Genomic DNA, 19082 nt, shown 5'->3' with positions numbered 1-19082 from the left:
ACGATGTGTGTGTAGCTTGTGACTTACACCCTCATTGGACAGATGTTCGTGATTGGAAAAAGGGGGGTTTTGAGGCTTGGACCCAAGAAGTGGCCCAGTATGCACAAGAGTTGTTCAAGGAAAAAAGTTACTTTTCAACCTGTGTTAGTGACGGTGCCAGAAGAACCCGTCACCGAGAACAACCACTCGCTTCAGGACAGGACTGTCATGGACATTCCTGAAAGGTCATTCCGGGAGGACACTTGTGTGACAATACCTCATGTAGAGACTGTAAGAACATTACACACTGTCCCTAGGACATCTTGGTTACCCAAAACATGTTGTACAGACACTTGTTTATATTCCACTTTGATCGCTTTGCTGTGTTTTATATTCCTGTACATCACTATTTGGGTTGTATGTATTTTTTGTCTTTCGTGTTCATATTTGAAACATTCAATAAACGTGTTCTGAAAAAGTATATAAACTCTTGTCTTGTTTGTTTTTTTCGTGTCACAAGTGACATTTCTCATACCATGGCTACCTCTGCTGTCTCTGCTCCCTCTTCCTCTACTCTCAAAGTCATCGACGAACACTTAGATCGTGCCAGTTGGGAGGCTTTGTATCTTCGCCATCCCTTTAACATGCTCATTGCTGGACCTAGCGGTTCAGGCAAAACCGAATTCGTCAAACGTTTGATCGAACATAAACATCATTTGATCGATCGGCCCCCTCAACGGATCGTGTGGTGTTACAAAGAGTGGCAATCGGCGTACAGCCTCTTGCGTGAAAGTCAAGGCGATTCCATCGTGTTTGTGGAAGGCATTCCTAAAGAAGACGATGGCATCGTCTCTGACTCCCGTCTAACCCATTTGGTCATTTTCGACGACATGTTAGGAGAAGACGAAGAAGAAATTAAATTGTGGTTCACGCGCAAAGGGCATCACCGTAATGCCAGTGTCGTTTACATCACCCAAAATTTGTTTCAACAAAGTAAAGCCCATCGCACCATCAGTCTCAATGCGCATTACGTGGTCTTGTTTAAAAGCCCTCGAGATAAATCGCAAGTGCAAGTTTTAGCCAAACAGTTAGGAACGCCTTGGCTGACTCAGGCGTACGACGATGCCACTCAAACGCCACACGCCTATTTACTCGTCGATTTGAAACCTACGACCCCCGAGGATTTGCGATTTCCTACCCACTTGTTTCACCACTGGTGCCAAGACGGAGGGCCTGTCCTGTACACGTCTCCGTCCTCGACTTCATTTCACTCCCCATGAAAAAAATCTATAAAAACCTCAGACCCTTTTTCGTCTGTCTCACACAGTGTGAACATGACGTCCCTTCAGTCGCATCTTCCCGTCAAATTGATTCGTGCCTTGTATGGCATCAGCCGAGAAAAAGATCCACAAACACGAGCCCGTGTCTTAGAAGCTAGTCTCAAAGAAGTCTTACGATGGTTCACGGTGACGGCACGTCAATTACTCCAAGGAATCATTCAGATTCCTCATCAAACCCAACGCTTTTTCGATCGAAACAAAGTCGCTTTGGTCCAACTGGCCGATCCCCGCATCGACACTCAAACCAAAAAACAAATCATTTTGAAACCTGGAGGGAGCGGTACTCTAGGATGGGTCATCATTCGCTCACTCTTAAGATGGGATCCTAATGCCCCCAAAGTTATCCCTAAGACAAAAGTCCAACGAAGCCCCAAGAAGAAAAAGAAAAAGACCAAGTCCCCAAGAAGAACTTCTCCAGTGGCGGGACCCTCCTCTGACCAGACACCACCACCATCACCCCGGAAAAAGAAAAGAAGCCCCAAGAAAAAGAAACAGAGAAAAAGTCCTCAAAAAAAGAAAAGTCCACAGAAGAAAACTAGTCGCAAGAGAGGCACTTCGGCCAGGACGCAACCTTACACTCGCAAGCCACGACCTGCCACAACGTCTCCGGCAGCCTCACGTTTGTCCACTTCTCCGTTGATGTCACCAGGAACTGAAGAGTACTTGGAGACGTTGATTACACCAAGAACTTCTCCGTTGATGACCCCCAAAAGAACTTCCCCAGTGGCAGGACCTTCCCATTTAGCGGCAGTGGCTGCTGCTCACAAAGTACCTTCTCCCAAAATCAAAGTTCAAGAAAGATCGGGCATGTTACAAAGTTTACTGGATTTGTCCAAGCAAGAACTGGCTCGATTTAGTCCGTTACGTACCCCTGCACGACGTGTCATGCCTGTCCTCAAACTGATAAAACGTAAAGACAATCAGTGGCGACGCGTTCCAGTATAAAAAAGGCCTGTGACCGAGTAGGGTATCAGTGTTTTTAGGTGCTCCTAAAGACTCAAAGATGTCACCCTCCAGAAAACCCCAAGGAAAGAAAAGGAAAGGACTACCACCACGTTTAGCCAAACATGGGGACCTGTTATCTGTCCTGTCCAAAGCTTCTCCACCCCTACGAAAAAAACTCATTCAAACGGCCTCCAAAGAGGTCATCGATACCGTGTGCGAATGTTGTTTGAACGTTTTGAAAGGCACGATCCCTTTGTCCAAACACCAGAAACAATGCTTAGGCAAACATCGTCACGTACTTCGGAAAATGGTTCAAAAGAAAATTCCCATTCGTCAAAAAAAGAAGATGTTGGTCCAACGTGGAGGCATTTTACCTCTCTTGTTAGGCCCCATACTGAAAGGAGTCTTGGGAACCATGTTGGGAGGACTGGTGGGAGCAAGATAAAAAGACCTTCGGAAGTCCCAAGATCTCAGAATTCACCCCTGACAACCCCATGGAAGGACGAAAACTAGCTTTAGTGCCTTACAAACGATGGATGGAATACCATCGGTGGCAAGAACAACGCACCCCGCATTTACCTCCCAATCCCAATTTGAGCGAGATGTCCCAGTTACAACACGAATTGCAATCCTTGCTGGATCGCCAAGATTTGTCCGAAACAGAAAAATCGCAAAAGTACGGTCAACTCTTGCAACGACTGCAACTCTTTCACCAGAAAGCTTTAGACGAAACAGCTTTACCCACTCTGAAAGATTTTAAGACCTTGATGAAAAGTCCAGCACTATCATCACCATTACCCCCACCACCACTACCATCCCCAAGGGTCACCAGAGATGCTACCCCACAAAGACCTGAGGAAGAAGAGATGCGCGAAGTGTTTCAAACACCGTCAGCAGCTCCCATTTCGAGTAAGATTGCAGCATCCTTGTTGACCCCGTCCCCCACACCCCAACGAGAAGAAATGAAAGCTTGGGTTAAAAAGATGATGTCCACGCCTCCTTCGACAGAAGTGAAAAAGAAAGAAGGGAAACCAGAAGCGAAAAAAGAAAAGAAAACCAAAGCCATTCCATTGCCACCTCCACCACCACCACCACTACCTTCTACTTCTACTCCCGTAGCCCATCGGACACGTAAATCAGTTTCCAAACCACCCTTTCGACCCACCCAAAGTAGCATCACCGAAGAGTGGGTGACTTATTAAGACACCAATCAACACAAAAAAATGGAAAAAGTCTTAGCCAGCATTTACTACGATCCCTCGCATCCTGCAGGTTACGCAGGAGTTCAAAAATTGTATCGTGCTGCCAAAACGCGACTGAAAAGTCTCCGTTTACCTCAAGTGCAACGATGGTTACAAGAACAAGCTACCTACACTTTACACAAACCCATTCGACGCAAGTTTGCCAGAAGTCGTACCCGAGTGGAAGGCATCGATCATCAATGGCAAGCCGATTTAGCCGATGTCTCTCATTTGGCCAGCTACAATCGTGGTTACAAATATTTGTTTTGTGTCATCGACGTCTTTTCCAAATTTGCCTGGGTCGTGCCCTTGACTTCCAAATCGAGCAGCGAGTTAGTGCGAGCCCTGCAACGGGTGTTGAAACAAAGCGGTCGTCGCCCTCTTCGATGGCAAACGGACAAAGGCACCGAATTTCTGAACCAAGCTTTCCAAAAAGAATTAAAGAAACGTGACATTCATTTTTTTACCACCGAGAATCCCGAAACCAAAGCCAGCATCGTGGAACGTTTTCAACGCACTTTGAAAGAACGCATGTGGAAATATTTTACGCATCACCACACTCTGAAGTACATCGACATCTTACCGCACCTGGTGCAAGCGTACAACCAATCTTACCATCGAAGCATCGGACGTGCCCCGCAAGACGTGACTCCCGACAACGAAGTGCTGGTGTTTGAGCGCCTGTTCGGTACGTCCCCGACGAGGGCTGTCCCCAAGAAAAGTGGAGAGTTGACCGTAGGAGATTGGGTGCGCATTGGCAAAACCAAACGCACTTTCGACAAAGGTTACTTACCTAACTGGACGACCGAATTGTTTCGCGTCACTGGACGAGTACATGGCCGTCATCCTGCCGTCTATAAATTGGAAGACATGAACGGAGAAGTACTCAAAGGAACGTTTTATTTGCCCGAGTTACAACGTGTCACCAAAAAAGAAGACGACGTGTACGACATCGAAAGCATTCTCGAACGCAGAACCCGTAAAGTGGGCAAACGACGTGTCAAAGAAGTCAAAGTACGTTGGAAAGGATATCCACCCAGTTTCGATTCTTGGATCGACGCTTCGCAAGTCATCGACTATAAAAAGAAGAAGTGACCATCATGCCCTTTCACACATCAGACGCAGCTACGTCGACCACTCCTTCTTCCCCTAGTTCTTCTGTGCAAGATTTACAAAAACAACCCTTGTGGGTGTGGTGTGGAGAACGTGTGCCTAAAACGCAAATCGTCTTTTTCTGCCAAATCTTCGTGGTGTATTGTGTCATCGGGGCAGCCATCGCCAATTTGAGTTTGCAACAAGGAGACAAACAATTGTGGACCATTTTATTGAGCAGTTGCATCGGTTACCTGCTTCCCAATCCCTCCCTGAAATTCTCCTCAAACGGGAACGTTGTGTCCAGTGCCAGTCACCACTCCAACAACCACAACCAGAACTCCATTTTGGGCGGAGACACGCCTCTGACATCCAGTAATATCCCCTCGGACAGCCACAGAACTCTGGAATTATGAGTCACCAAAACCAATTTTACTTAACCTTACCCAGTGACAGTTCCATGGAGGTGTTTCCCAACAACACGTTGTGCTGTTACACGGCCAAATTACCTCAAGCCATCCAGTTAGATCACGAAGCCCATTGGGAAGTGGCTTTAGTAGAAATGATTCACCCGACCCAAGTCCACAATATCACTGCCCAGCAAAATTGGTTTAAGGTGGAAGTTCATGACCAACAATTGCAAGTGGAGTTGGATAAGATTGGCACATCTACCAATAAAACCTATGATGACAAAACTAAAACGACCACCTACAACTTGTTCATTCTCCCAGGCTATTATTTCAGTGGTCATCATTTGGTCAGCGCCATAGCCTCCAGGTTTAATGGCGTGTTCCATAAAGCTTTGAGTAATGTCCAAAAAAGTGTCACCCTGGAATACCACAAAATAGCTCGTCGCTTTCTGATGAAATTTTCTGAGGGGTCCAAAAAATTCATGTCTTTCTTATTTTGTCCTGAATTGTTTGACATATTGGGCGGTGACACGGAGATGAGAATGACCATGATGAAGAAAAACGAATTGCCAGTCATTTCCGACAACGATATTTTTGCGAGGTATTTTCGTTTCCCGGTAGAACTGAACCAAGGACTGAATTTGATCTTTGTGTATTCCGGTGTGGTGGAATACAACGTGGTGGGACACACCTCCGTGCCGTTACTGCGTGTCATTCCTTTCAAAGTGGATTCTGCCACAAACGCTGACGAGGAAGGTGGAAACACTTATCACGTTCACCGCGAATTTGTCCATCCTCACTATTTGCCGGTCAGCAAGTCGTATTTGGACACGGTCAACATTACTATAAAAGGAGATTTGGGACAAAATATTCCATTCACCAAAGGAAAAGTCACGGTGAAACTCCATTTTCGAAAACGGTTCTCTCACGACTCGTAAGTCATGTATCCAGTGTACCAAGGGGTGGCTCGACAGCGAGGACACGGTTTAGGAGACATGTTAAAATCGGCCTTTCGTTCGGTGGCCCCGGTGTTGAAACCGATGGTAACACGAGGATTGCACGCCTTGAAAGATGCAGCACTGACACAAGGCAAAGAATTTCTCCAAAATGTCATCATCGACAAACAAAACCCTAAAGAAGCCTTCATGAGGGCAGGCAAAAATGTCTTGCTGCAAACGGGTAAAGACATTTTAGGCCGACGAGACACACCTATAAATGCCCTGCACGCTACCGAATCAGGCATTCAGCAAGGACAAGGCAGAAAGAGACGACGACGAAGAAAACACCCTTTCACCAGACTTCAAGCGAGAAAGGCCAAGAAAAGAAGAACCGTTCGAGACTTAGACGTTTTCGATTATTGAGGAAGAACAAAAAAATGATGCACCGAGAGTCTTGTGCTTGTTCCAAGACGGAACTGGATCTGTTTGCCATGCCCCCCACCATGATGACCATGCAAGAATCCCAATGGGTGGAATTTCTTCCTATCTCCTCATTGACCGATTCCGCTCCCATCGAGTTTGAAATCAAAGGACAGCCCGAAGATTACATCGATCTGAATAGCAGTTACCTGTATTTGAAAGTGAAAGTGTTGGAACCACCCAACACTGACCTAGGCGATGATGATGTAGTAGCTCCCGTCAATAATTTCATGCATTCCTTGTTCAGTGAAGTGGACTTGTACTTGAATAACAAACTGGTCAGCAGCAGCATGGATACTTACCCTTATCGAGCCTACCTGGAAAATCTCTTGACGTATGGAAAAGAAGCCAAGAACACTCATCTGGATGCTTGCGTGGTATGGAAACCTGACCAAGCGAATAGGTTCAACAGCATTACAGTTGCTGCGGATGCTCAAAATTTATCGGGATTTATAGAACGACGAAAGAAAATTCGTCTAAGTCGTAGTTTAGAACTGATGGATCGCTTGCATTTGGACATGTGGTTGCAAGAAAAGTATTTGCTGAACGGGGTGGATATCCGCTTGAGACTGAATCGTAGCAGTGTCGCTTTCCATTTGATGGCTGCTCATGATGCCACTTACAAAACCAAAATCGAAGAAGCCAGACTCTACGTGCGTCGCGTAGAAGTGTTACCTAAAGTAGGTAACGACATCAGTCAAACATTGAGCAGAACAACCGCCAAGTATCCAATCCGACGCGTGGAAGTGAAAACCTTCACCATTCCTGCTGGACAGCGATCCATGATCCAAGATCATCTATTCCAAGGACAGTTACCCAAACGTTTGATTGTTGGTATCGTCAAGAATTCAGCCTTCAACGGAGCCTACCACGAAAATCCTTTCAACTTTCATCATTACAATGTGTCCAAGATCGAAGTCAGTCGCGATGGCAAGGCCTTGTGTACCCGACCTTTCGAGCCGAAGTTTGTTGACAAGAATTACTTGAGATCGTACTTGTCCCTGTACGAAGCCACCGGACAGTTAGGGACCAACACCAGTCATGGTATTTCGTACGACGATTATCCAGAAGGCTATGCTTTGTGGGCGTTTGATTTCACTCCAGACCAAGGCAGCGACGAGGGACATTTCCACCCTATAAAATCTGGCCAGATTCGTGTGGAAATTCAGTTTGCGAGTGTACTGGAAGCAGGGAACACAGTGAACGTCATCCTGTATGCAGAATTCGATAATACGATAGAAATCAACAGTTTGAGAGAAGTCATTCTAGATTACTAGAAGTCATGGAAGACTGTTATCCCTCTTTACCTAGTGGAGAAACTTTGGACATGAAATGTGAGGAGACTGTGGAAGAAGAAGTGATCATAATGAAGTCGAGATGGCCAGAACAAGAAGCCCATTTAGTCTGCTGTTTTGCCAAACACTTGGTTGACAAAATGACGGAATTGATCAAGAAAAATTGCTATGGATGTCAAAACGATCATCCCAGTCAAATTCAACACGATAAATGCCTGATGTTAAGTCAAGAAGAAAAATTGGACGAGTATCTGGACGAAGCTTGGAGTCTCATCTCGAACAAAGACGTGTTGCACCAGTGGTATAAAGACTTGCGTGAACATTCTTGTCCACCATTAACCACTCAAGAGATCCATCGTATCGAAGCTCTCCTGAATCAGAGTGAGGAAACAGAACGAATAACCGTTTATTCGTCAGACATTTTCAAGCAAAAAGTCAGGATCGAATTGACGACTTATTATTACCTGTGAAGAAGAAAAACACACAAACACAAATGGATACCTGGGAACTTTATTACCTTTTGAACCACAGTTCGTATACGGCTTCTTGGAATCCCGTCGTCTGTGCTAAAGATGAACTCCCTCATCGCAAACCTAAAGACCATCAAGCTTACGTGATCAACACGGATGACAGTCATCTCCCAGGAACCCACTGGGTAGCCGTCTACTTTCCTCAAGAAGGCTGTGTGGAATATTTCGATTCGTATGGATTGCCCCCTTTGGAAGACGATATCATCGACTTTATGAGAAGAAATGCTCAGACCACCCGATTCAATAACGTGAAATTACAAGGCACAGATTCCTTAGTGTGTGGACAGTACTGTGTGTATTTTCTGCATCATCGCAGCCTGGGCTATTCCTTAGAACATTTAGTGACTCATTTTGATGCTCGTTCTTCTGCTAGAAACGATGTGAAAGTACATCGACGGTTTTGTGACCAGTATGCTTATCTTTTGTCTCAAGCTAGGAAACGTAGTGTCCATCAATGGCCTAATGATTTCCAACAGTGGAAATCACAATTTCATTCACAACGTTGTCAGCCTTGTTTAAAGTAGATTGTATTTGAAGAAAAAATGTTTGTGATTTGAAAAAAATTGTTTGATGTTATAGTGTTGGATTATTGTTAAAAATGTTGTTGTTTAGTGTTAAGTGATTTTTGAATAAAAAAATGTTGTGTTTAGAAAAAAATGCCTTTGTCTTTTGTTTAGCTATAAGAATGTTGGATTGATGCTCTTTCATTTCTTACTATCCCTCTCATGAACGTTGCGGCTCGAAAACCGTGTGGGGGATGTTTTCCTTCACGTCCGCGCTTTAACTTTAAGAACCAGGTTGTTCCCAGTCTAGCCATCCATTGTCGACTCATCCTCCTAAGAAGATGTGCTCCAAACTAGCTAAGCTCAACGAAGCCTACGTGAATTTGCATAGGGTCAGACACAGTCTGATACCGAAGCCAGAAGAAATAGAGAATGTGAGAATGTTAAAAATCACTGAAGACCTGATAGAAGAGCTCTTCAGAGAAGAAATGAACAGGGAGAAAGAAGAATGGACAGAGAAGTACAGACTTCAGAGACAGCAGCAACAGCAGCAACAACAGCAACAGCAGCAGCAGCAACCTGAAGCTGACAGAGGCTTTGTGGATTGTCGTATCGACACCAAAGAATTCTTCTTCTCTTTCCGAAGAAGCAGACCTATCGCCAGAAAGTCTATCCTCAGAGGACATCGCATTCTTAGAAACTAAAAAGAATGCCATAACAAACAAAAAACAAAAAACAGCCCTTTTCAGGGCTACCCAATACTCTAGAAAAGAAATAACGATCGATTTGCCAATGTGTGAAGGTAGAGTAGTGTGAAAATAAACACTAACTCTTTTTTAAAAATTTTGAGGGTATGAGTTTGTGTGATTGTGTTTGTAAGTGATAAAGTAGGTTGGTGTGGATAGTAGATTAAAATGATGTTTGTTTTTTTGGGCTGTTTGAGGTGTATATTTGGGGTTAGATTGGATTGCTTTGCGTATGTGGATAGTCTATTGAAGTGATGGGTAGCATAAAAAAGTGAGCGAGTGTTTCTTTTAGGTCCGCGCGTTGTTGTTTTTTTTGGTCATGATCTAGGTAAGATGAATTTTATGTTATTAGGGGGATGTTTTCCTTCACGTCCGCGCTTTCAGTATAAATTGAAACTCGTTCGGCAGTCCAGCTACCCTTGTTGATTGATCAACACAGCCAGAAAAATGACTAGCAGAATAGTGAAACTGTTAGAACTCCAGATGTACCTGGAATATGCCAGGCGGATAGTAAACGAACTATCAGCGGAGGCTATAGTAGAAGAAGCAAGAATAAAGAAGGAAGAAGAGGAGAAAAGACAGAGGGAAGAGGAGGAAAAGAAAAGAGAAGAGATGATGTCGTTTAATATTCCTGAAACAGAGGATTGGGGTGCTGAAGCGAATCATCCTCCCTCTGCGCTCCCCAGAAGAAAGGTGAAAGAAGACTGGGGAAGAAGATGCGTGTGCGGCGCCAGGCCAGGAAGGTGCAACCATTAGATAGGTGCATCTGGAGTTTTAAAAAAAACAGCCCTTTTCAGGGCTACCCAATAGTCTAGAAAAGAAATAACGATAGATTTGCCAATGTGTAGGTAGAGTAGTGTGTATATAAACACTAACTCTTTTTTAAGATAGTGTGAGGGTATGAGTTTGTGTGTTTGTGTGTTTGTGTTTGTAAGAGCTAAGGTATGTTTGTGTGAATAGTAGATTATGGGTTTCTTAGCGTATGTGAAGAGTAAAGTTAGGGTTTTATTACATGAAATGAGAAATTAGGGGATGTTTTCCTTCACGTCCGCGCGTTGTTGGGTCATGATCTAGGTAAGATCAATTTTATGTTTTTAGGGGATGTTTTCCTTCACGTTCGCGCTTTGAGTATAAAACTAACAGTGTTGGCCATTGGAACCCATTCTACGGAATAAGCAAACAAGAAGATGCCAGCAGCTTCAGCTTTATACAACGATCTTATGGGAAGTTGGTATTGGATGGTAGATGGATTGAGTGTAGTAGAAAGGGTTGAACAGGAATGGAGGTATGCAGTGACAAAAGACTTCGTCTCAAGACAAGTAACCAGCCTCCACTTATCCGTAAATATTGTAAAAGAAATGATACAGGATGAGGAGAAGAGAATCAGAGGTTTAATTAACCCACCGTATGTCAAAGTGGGTAAGTTAAAAGAAGCGATAGATCATGTGACGAGTGCAAGGTGCTTTCTAGAAGACATCGTAGAATGGACAGATTGGTGTTTCGCGAAGTGGGGGTTAGAAAAACTTAAGAAAGCTGAAGAACTAATGAGGAATGTGCTGACCGAAGAGGTCAAGAAGATCAAAGAAAAGTGGTTAAAGGAAAGAAAAGAAGAAGAAAATAGAAAAAAAAAGGGATGAATTCGAAAAACTGAACACAAACTGGATGAAAATCCAAGAGAAGTTCCGGGCCATGGGCCACCCGGACTGGTTGCCGGAAACAGAAAAGAAAAAGAAGAAAGGAATGATGGACAAAATAAGAGGATGGTGGAAGAAGTTAAGAAGTTAAAAGAAGAAGAAAAAACCCAAAGGCCCTTTTCAGGGCCCCCATATTTCTCGAAAAGAGATAGCCTTTTGAATTGCCTACCCCTTTTTTAAAAAAATTTAAAGAAAAAAAATCCCATGTTAAATTCCCCTTGTCCGTAGAGTGACCCACGATTTATTCGCATGTTAAATTCCCCTTGTCCGTAGAGTGACCCACGATTTATTGCCATGTTAAATTCCCCTTGTCCGTAGAGTGACCCACGATTTATTGCCATGTTAAATCCCCTTGTCCGTACAGTGCCCCACGATTTTTCTCCATGTTAAATTTCCATTGTCCGTAGAGTGCCCCAAGGGTGTTTTTAATGGTAATTCCCATTGTCCGTAGGGTGCCCCCCTTCACTACTCACATGGACAACCATACCCAGAGCTCATATTATCAACAATAAGCAATTACCATTAAATCCATACCAAAATTGCATAAATAAAACTCTTCTATCACCACCAAAATGAGAGAGGAAAATATGTTCTAAAAATAGACTAGAACTACATTCAAGGGTAATGAACTGGAAGTACTAATTATGACCCGATTCCAGACGGTTGAATTATTAAGGACGGCCATTGATATATGTTAACCGTCTGACTCTCGGACAAGATGAAGGTCATTTAAAATATTTGATGAAGTTTTAGGTACAATTTGTTTGTCTGATTGGTTATTATTCCCCAAGCTGTTGGCAGATAGATTTAATGATCTAGTTTATGATTATTTGTTGACTTTTAAGTTTTACCACACACACACACACACACACACACACAAGTAAAGTAAACCAATCAGTCTGTGAAATTAGTATTCGTTTTCAACATACCTGCGAAATACTATTTCCTTTTGGGAAGCAAGCTACAGATGTAATTTAGAAAACAACAAAGATTGTTAACCACTACATGAACAGTGTGATTTCAAGTTAGGACTTAGTACATCATATTGTAAAGAAAAAAAACTTAGTATGTCATATTGTGAAATACAAACTGAGTATGCCATATTTTTAATAACAACAGAGTATGTCATATTGTGAAATAACAACTGAGTATGTCATATTGTGAAATGACAACTGAATATGTCATATTGTGAAATAACAACTACGTCATATTGTGAAATAAAAGCTCGAGGGGATTGTATGATCTGTTGAATTCCAGTTTGGATTGATGGTCAATATGCAGACTAATTTTCAATTTTCAATTTTTTTTAATTTTTTTTTTGCAGATTGGCAGTTCCAGTACGTCTCATGGATAGTAGAAGGGCTAGTTCCGATCTTATTATGCAGTGTCTCCCTTTTCCTCTTCCTATACTCACTGAGGAATCCGAAATGGCGGGAACCATTCTTTCTCATCTGCATATGGATTTTGGGAATGGCCAGTGAGCATTTGTTTCTTTATATTCATTTTTCTTTCGCCACCCTTTTGCGGGTGGATAGTGTGATACCCTTTGCATAATCGCCTGTCCGTTACCTTCATCTCAACAAAATTACTGAATGAAAATCCACCAAACATGGTACAGAGGTTTCCCATTCACCGCTCAGGTGGAGTAGTGGTTAGAGCGTCCACCTCGGATGAGGGAGATCGTAAACCCGTTCGAAACCCTGTTGAGTCATACCAAAGTCTTTAAAAAATGGTACTAACAGCTGCCTCTCCAGGCGCTCAGCGTTAAGAGATTAGTGTTATGATTGGTCAGCCGGATTTCAGGGTCACGTGACTTGGTGGGACATGATGCTACATGATGTCCGGGCATGATACCCCAGTGCTATACATCACTATAAACTGCAACACCGCAGACATCATAGCGATATGACTGAAAAATTGTTACAGCTACATAAAATTTCAAATCACACAGACAAACACACAGAGGTTTCCCGTGACCGTTTACTAGCGGATGATGCTTGTTGGCCCCACTGTTGGGTTCCTGGGATGGTATCAAACGTTAAATATACAAAGCAGTTGCATTCTTTTTAATCAGATTCGGCCAGACACTATACGTACATTTGTAGAGAGGGCACTTACGTATGTATGTATACTTATGTATGTATGTATGTATGTATGTATGTATGTATGTATGTATACGTATATATGTATGTATGTATGTATGTATGTATAGCTTGACGAGATGCAGAATATGCAAGTTATACGTGCATTGTGGGATGTGCTAAGCTTAATTGTGCATGCCTACAGGATTCATCTTTGTTAATATCAATTATATGAGTGGACTTCGCTGCAGCATTTCACTGAGTTGCAAAAGAATATTCATGTATCAATGAATGTATGATAAGTTAGTCATAATATGGGTCGAGTCAGCCTGAAAACAGGGGCATTGCATTACATACATCCTAAATACAGTGTATGCATCATTCTCATACAGAAGTGTACCTCTAAGAATCCTATCAAAACCTGGCCAGGTCGCCCGTTGCGGTGTTTCTCTAAACACAGTTTGGCCAGGTCGCCCGTTGCGGTGTCTCTCTCAACACAGTTTGGCCAGGTCGCCCGTTGCGGTGTCTCTCTCAACACAGTTTGGCCAGGTCGCCCGTTGCGGTGTCTCTCTCAACACAGTTTGGCCAGGTCGCCCGTTGCGGTGTCTCTCTCAACACAGTTTGGCCAGGTCGCCCGTTGCGGTGTTTCTCTCAACACAGTTTAGCTAGAGAAACTTTAAACTGGTCTGTTTAGGGGTTTAAAGCACGTTATTCTTTTACTGACGCTTACTGTACATGGCCGCAAATACTGTACTAAGCAACTTTTTGCTATACACTTGGCCGTAAATCATGTGCTGAATAGACAAATTGTGTTCACAATTTGTATAAAAGTACGACCTGCATTGTGATGGTCACTGCCCCGCCCCACCCCACCTTACCCCATTTCGATGAATATCAGAAAATTATTGTCTCATTTCAGTTTATTCGTTTAGACTGCTATAGCACACCTAAATGAGAACTAGTGGAAATTGTTTATGTAATTGTCATGGGTCTTAAATTAGATATTTATTAAGGTCTTCGACAAGAATACAACTCGGACATTTGGATTCGAACCCACGATCGCTGCTATCAGAGTTGATATGTTTCAGCTAACTGTGTTATCCAGTTGGCTGTCACTGTTTACATCTAACACGTTTTCAGTGTTCTACGTATGTGGCATGATTGCCGCGTAGATTTGGTTGATTTATATTTGCATATATAACTAGTACATGTAAGATGCAAAATAATGGTATTACATTTATTTGTTCTGACGTTCACACCACATCTTTTGTTGACCTGGAGATTTGGAAAGGAGCAAATGGAATCTCTTGCGTATAATAAGAGGCAACTATTTTTGTCCTAAACGAATTACCCTGATGATGTTACAGATGAGAAGATTGTGAATAACTATTTGTTTTCATCTCAGTTTAGGCCTTCTTAATCTTAGGATTTGACCCCTTGGGTCTTTGTCTTTGTTTTCGTTTTGAGGTTCACATAAACTTACTTGGCATTATATATCGATAACTGTTGAGCTATAACACTATTTACATACATTTATATCGGCTCGTTTGTCAGTCAGTCATACACATTCATGCATACATACATACATACATACATGCTTATTTTTTCTTCTGACAGTGGTACTGCAATGGGAACTTATGGCTCCATTCGCTGATAGCTACAGAATATCCATTTCTGTGAGAGGCTTAGGAAACTACTATCCAGTACCTTGGAACATCATTCTGCATTCATTTAGTGCCTTTCTGACCACGACCGTGATGCTAGTATCCCTGGTAATCTTGATGAAAAAACTTATTGTAAATGTAATGAATAATAACAAAACGGAGGAAGCATTTATGAAGAACCCGGATGAAGCTGAGACAGCCTTAAGTTTTTAGCATAAACAAATATTCAACTGCTGATGTGCGTACATCTTTCATTCTCCTGGCCAGCTTTTTTTTTTGACGTGAATGACATCTTTTTTTTATAGAGAAAGCCGTCTTCATTTCGTACCAAGTTTATGAGTCCGTGCAAAGGTTACTAATTTCAAGTGAATATTTAAGGGAAAGTCTGACTACAATTTGATTCAGGAACTATCTCTGCAAAACAGTTAAGGGAAAAACAATTCATTGCATGTGCGTAAGTTTTGAAGTATCACAATGATCTAATCCAAATTGTCCTTGACGGATTTCACAATATCCCAAAATAGTGATTTATTCCGAAAATACGAGTGAGCTCTTTGTAATTCCCAAGAATAATTTAAGTAAATAAATCCACTCATATATTAATTGAAACACAACTAAAATTGATTCTTGTAAAGACTGGTGTGAGGAATGAGTCGTTTTGAAGTAAACAACATTAATATAAAAATAGAGCCATAATGAGGTTTACTTTCCATTGAATTCGTAAACAACTTGCTTCTAAAACATTCTTAATTTCTAAAATATAAAACTAGAACTCAGTTTGAACTCAACTTATGTAAACATGTTTACCTCCGATTCATAATGATTTTATTATATAATCTAATATGTAATATGTTGTTTACAAAATGACAAGGCACCAGTCCCAACATACAAGACACCGGTCAGGTAGGCCCTACACGTAGCTACTGTCCAAGGTCAAATGACTATATATATATATATATATATATATATATATATATATATATATATATATATATATATATATATATATATATATATATATATATATATATATATATACATACATACATACATACATAGCATATGATGGAGAGAAGCCATCACACAATAAAGATTAAATATACATAACATGATAGAGATGAAGACAATGCTGATCTGACATCCACAATAGCTATCATAGCCACTTTCTTGAAAAGACTTTTTATGGCTTCTTGCTCTGAACTTAATATTTTGTCAACAAGCGGTTTTCTTTGAAGATTTATTATGGTGTCTAGCTGGCCTAAAATAACAAATATGTCGACTTGGCATCCAATATGTCTGCTATATCGGCTATATTTCCGCTACATTCCGCTATATTTCCGCTACATCGGCAATATTTAAACTCGTATTATCGATGAAAAATATCAAAGGTGGTTTCAAGACTCAGCAGTTAAAGACAATAAATGTACTTTTCTTAAATTTCTGGAAAGCATTATCGGTCAGCAGAACGTCAGTCCCTTTAAGAGACTCTTGTTTTAAAGAATAATGATTCTTGTCTGTAGATTTTGATCTTTGCATTTCGACATACCTTATAGAACACTGTCACAGACTGAAAATGTTTCAAATGCCGTTTTGTGTATCAATCGTCTTCGAGATCCCGTTTTATTAAAATCTGCATTTAAATCCAAGTGGGACATGTAATCGTTTCGTTAAATGTAAAAAGTAATCGATTGGTTCTCACGATCCATTACAGAATTAAGTATACGTTATATACAAGGTAACAATGAAAAATAATAGGAGAATATTTAGCCTGGCTAGTCTGAACTACGGCCATACCCGTATATGTGGACCACATTCTACTTTGTAGAAATTCACATTCTACTTTGTAGAAATGGACAATGTTATATTTTCTACAATGGTTGCATCCCGCTCATTCACCTTTTTATTTGCGCCATATTTTGTTTCTCGACGAGACCCTTTGTGACTGTGTTACTCTTTCTAGATTTTACTTGGGATCTTTTGTGACATTGTCACCCTTTTTAGATTTTACATGTGACCCTTTGTGACAGTGTCACTCTTTTTAGATTTTACACATGACCATCTGTGACAGTGTCACTCTTTCCACATTTTACATGGGACCCTTTGGTACTGTCACTCTTTCCACAGTTTACACGGGACCCTATGTGACTGTGTCACTCTTTCCACATTTTACATGGGACCATTTGTGGCTGTGTTACTCTTTCCACATTTTACACGGGACCCTTTGTGACTGTGTTACTCTATCCACATTTTACATGGGGCCGTTTGTGACTGTGTAACTCTTTTTAGATTTTAGACATGTTCCTAAGGATAAATCCATTGGATATATGCATCATACGATTGATTTTGTCACATGTTCAAAAATGTATTGTTATTCTGTTGCGCATAATATATAATGTTTGTGCTATTCATTTTTAATATTTTATATATCTTTTTAAATATCCAAAATTTGTGTAATCTTACGGATAAGAACATTGTTCTGTATATTGAATGATTTTATATCCATTACATTATCTCTGTTTGTCTATATTTACTTTATGTGAGTTGCGTTCTTTGTTTCTTTGTTTTAGAAATGTTAGTCGATACACCCTTTCGTAAATTTCGTTTCTTTTTTTCTTGTGCAGTATATCAATGTTAGCGATACACATTTCTTATGAATCACATTTTTTGTTTCCTGACAGGTATAAATGTTGGTTGATACACACTTTTGATAAACTATAATTTCTTGTTTATTGCGTTATATATACCTGCTTGTTGATAGGCAGTTTTTGTAAATTACATTTATTGTTTTTTTTAATGTGTAAATGTTTCCGTAAGCACTTTGTCTCTTTCAAATATATTTTATTGTAATGATTGATTGGCTTTGTGTACTCTTTACATTTAAGCCATGTATTTTGCGAACTATTTAAAACAAAAAAAGTGCTCCGTGTACGTCTTTCGTGAGTTTTAGCTCTATCGTGTATTATTCTGTACTTGATAATGTTCCTTTATTGATTCTTACTCAGCTTTGAAGAAACGTTTATTAAAGAAAGATGACCTGTCCTGGTGAAAAACAAGCAACCAGTGAAATATTGGTATTCTGAATAAGAAATAATTCAATACACCAAGGAACTTGAAATATATAGTTGTCGAAATATGAAACCAAAAAGTCTCAACAAAGTTTCATGGTTGCGATTATCCTTAGTCCATCATTAAGAGAGGTAAATTTGAAATGTGTACCGTGTGTCAGGATTATTACGAATGTATTGGCGCACATTCGTGTTAGATAATACTTAAAAGTAAGGATACAGATTATTTCGGAATCTCTTAAATTCTTTCTACAGGATCAAACAATGTTTTTCAGAGTGGATAAATACACTGTTTTAATGAAGGAGTGGTTGCTCTCTCTCTCTCTCTCTCTCTCTCTCTCTCTCACTCTCTGACTACTATAATAATGAAATATCCGATATACAATTTGCGCTTATAGAAATTTACATACACTAACATATGTCGTTATGGCTCATCAATTTCTAGGTCAATACAAATATTTTCCAGTATCAGCAACAAGCTGAAATAAACTAGTTGAAACATAATAAAGTTAAACGGTTTAATTGCTGTAGAAACAGCCATGTAACAAGTTTTTTTTTAGTTTTATTTGTTTGTCTTGTCTGTGTTTTGTATTTGCCTTTGAAAAAGAAATTAAAGAGTCGAAAACGCTCAGGCCAGTTGGATAGTATTTCCGTACTGGCCGTTTTCAGTTTATTGCATTTATCTTAATCAATCCCTGATACACGTGATCCCTTGCTGAATCCAGTGCACTTGAAAGGATTGTTATTCGCCATATGATTTGTATTCTTTATATATATTGATGATTCATGTACCTGTATAATCAAAGTTTACTTTGTAATAGTAATTAGCAATGTTTTTAAATAGTTTCTACATTTTAATTTAGTCCTCCACTATAATATGATTTCCAGTACAGTATAATTTTGGGGGGTTCTATAATTTGTTATCTAGTAACTTACCCCCACCCCCCACCCACCCCAACCCCCACCCCCCACAACGTCCAGGATCTTGATCATAACAATTATTAGCAAAGATTTACTGTTGATTCGGCTTATGTTTCATGTTCAAGCAAAATATTTTCGATTTCTTTCAGCTGAAATCT

At 40.7% G+C, this 19082-nt stretch overlaps 1 protein-coding gene across 1 annotated transcript in view; it reads left to right on the top strand.

Annotated features, from left to right (window-relative positions):
- LOC149782317 (uncharacterized) overlaps window positions 1–18634 on the top strand; it is a 37987-nt gene extending 19353 nt beyond the window's left edge. The window contains exons 2-3 of the mRNA XM_089933704.1: window positions 12518–12670; window positions 14892–18634. Of these exons, the coding sequence (XP_089789830.1) occupies window positions 12518–12670; window positions 14892–15151 (413 nt within the window). The 3' untranslated portion in view covers window positions 15152–18634. The remainder of the gene's footprint in view (window positions 1–12517; window positions 12671–14891) is intronic.
- Window positions 18635–19082: the final 448 nt, after the last annotated feature.

The sequence above is a fragment of the Sinohyriopsis cumingii genome, chromosome 15 (assembly GCF_028554795.1).
Source record: "Sinohyriopsis cumingii isolate HCF-2022 chromosome 15, ASM2855479v2, whole genome shotgun sequence".
NCBI lineage: Eukaryota > Metazoa > Mollusca > Bivalvia > Unionida > Unionidae > Sinohyriopsis > Sinohyriopsis cumingii.
The sequence above is the reverse complement of the archived record's forward strand: the minus strand, read 5'-3'. Positions and strand labels throughout refer to the sequence as shown.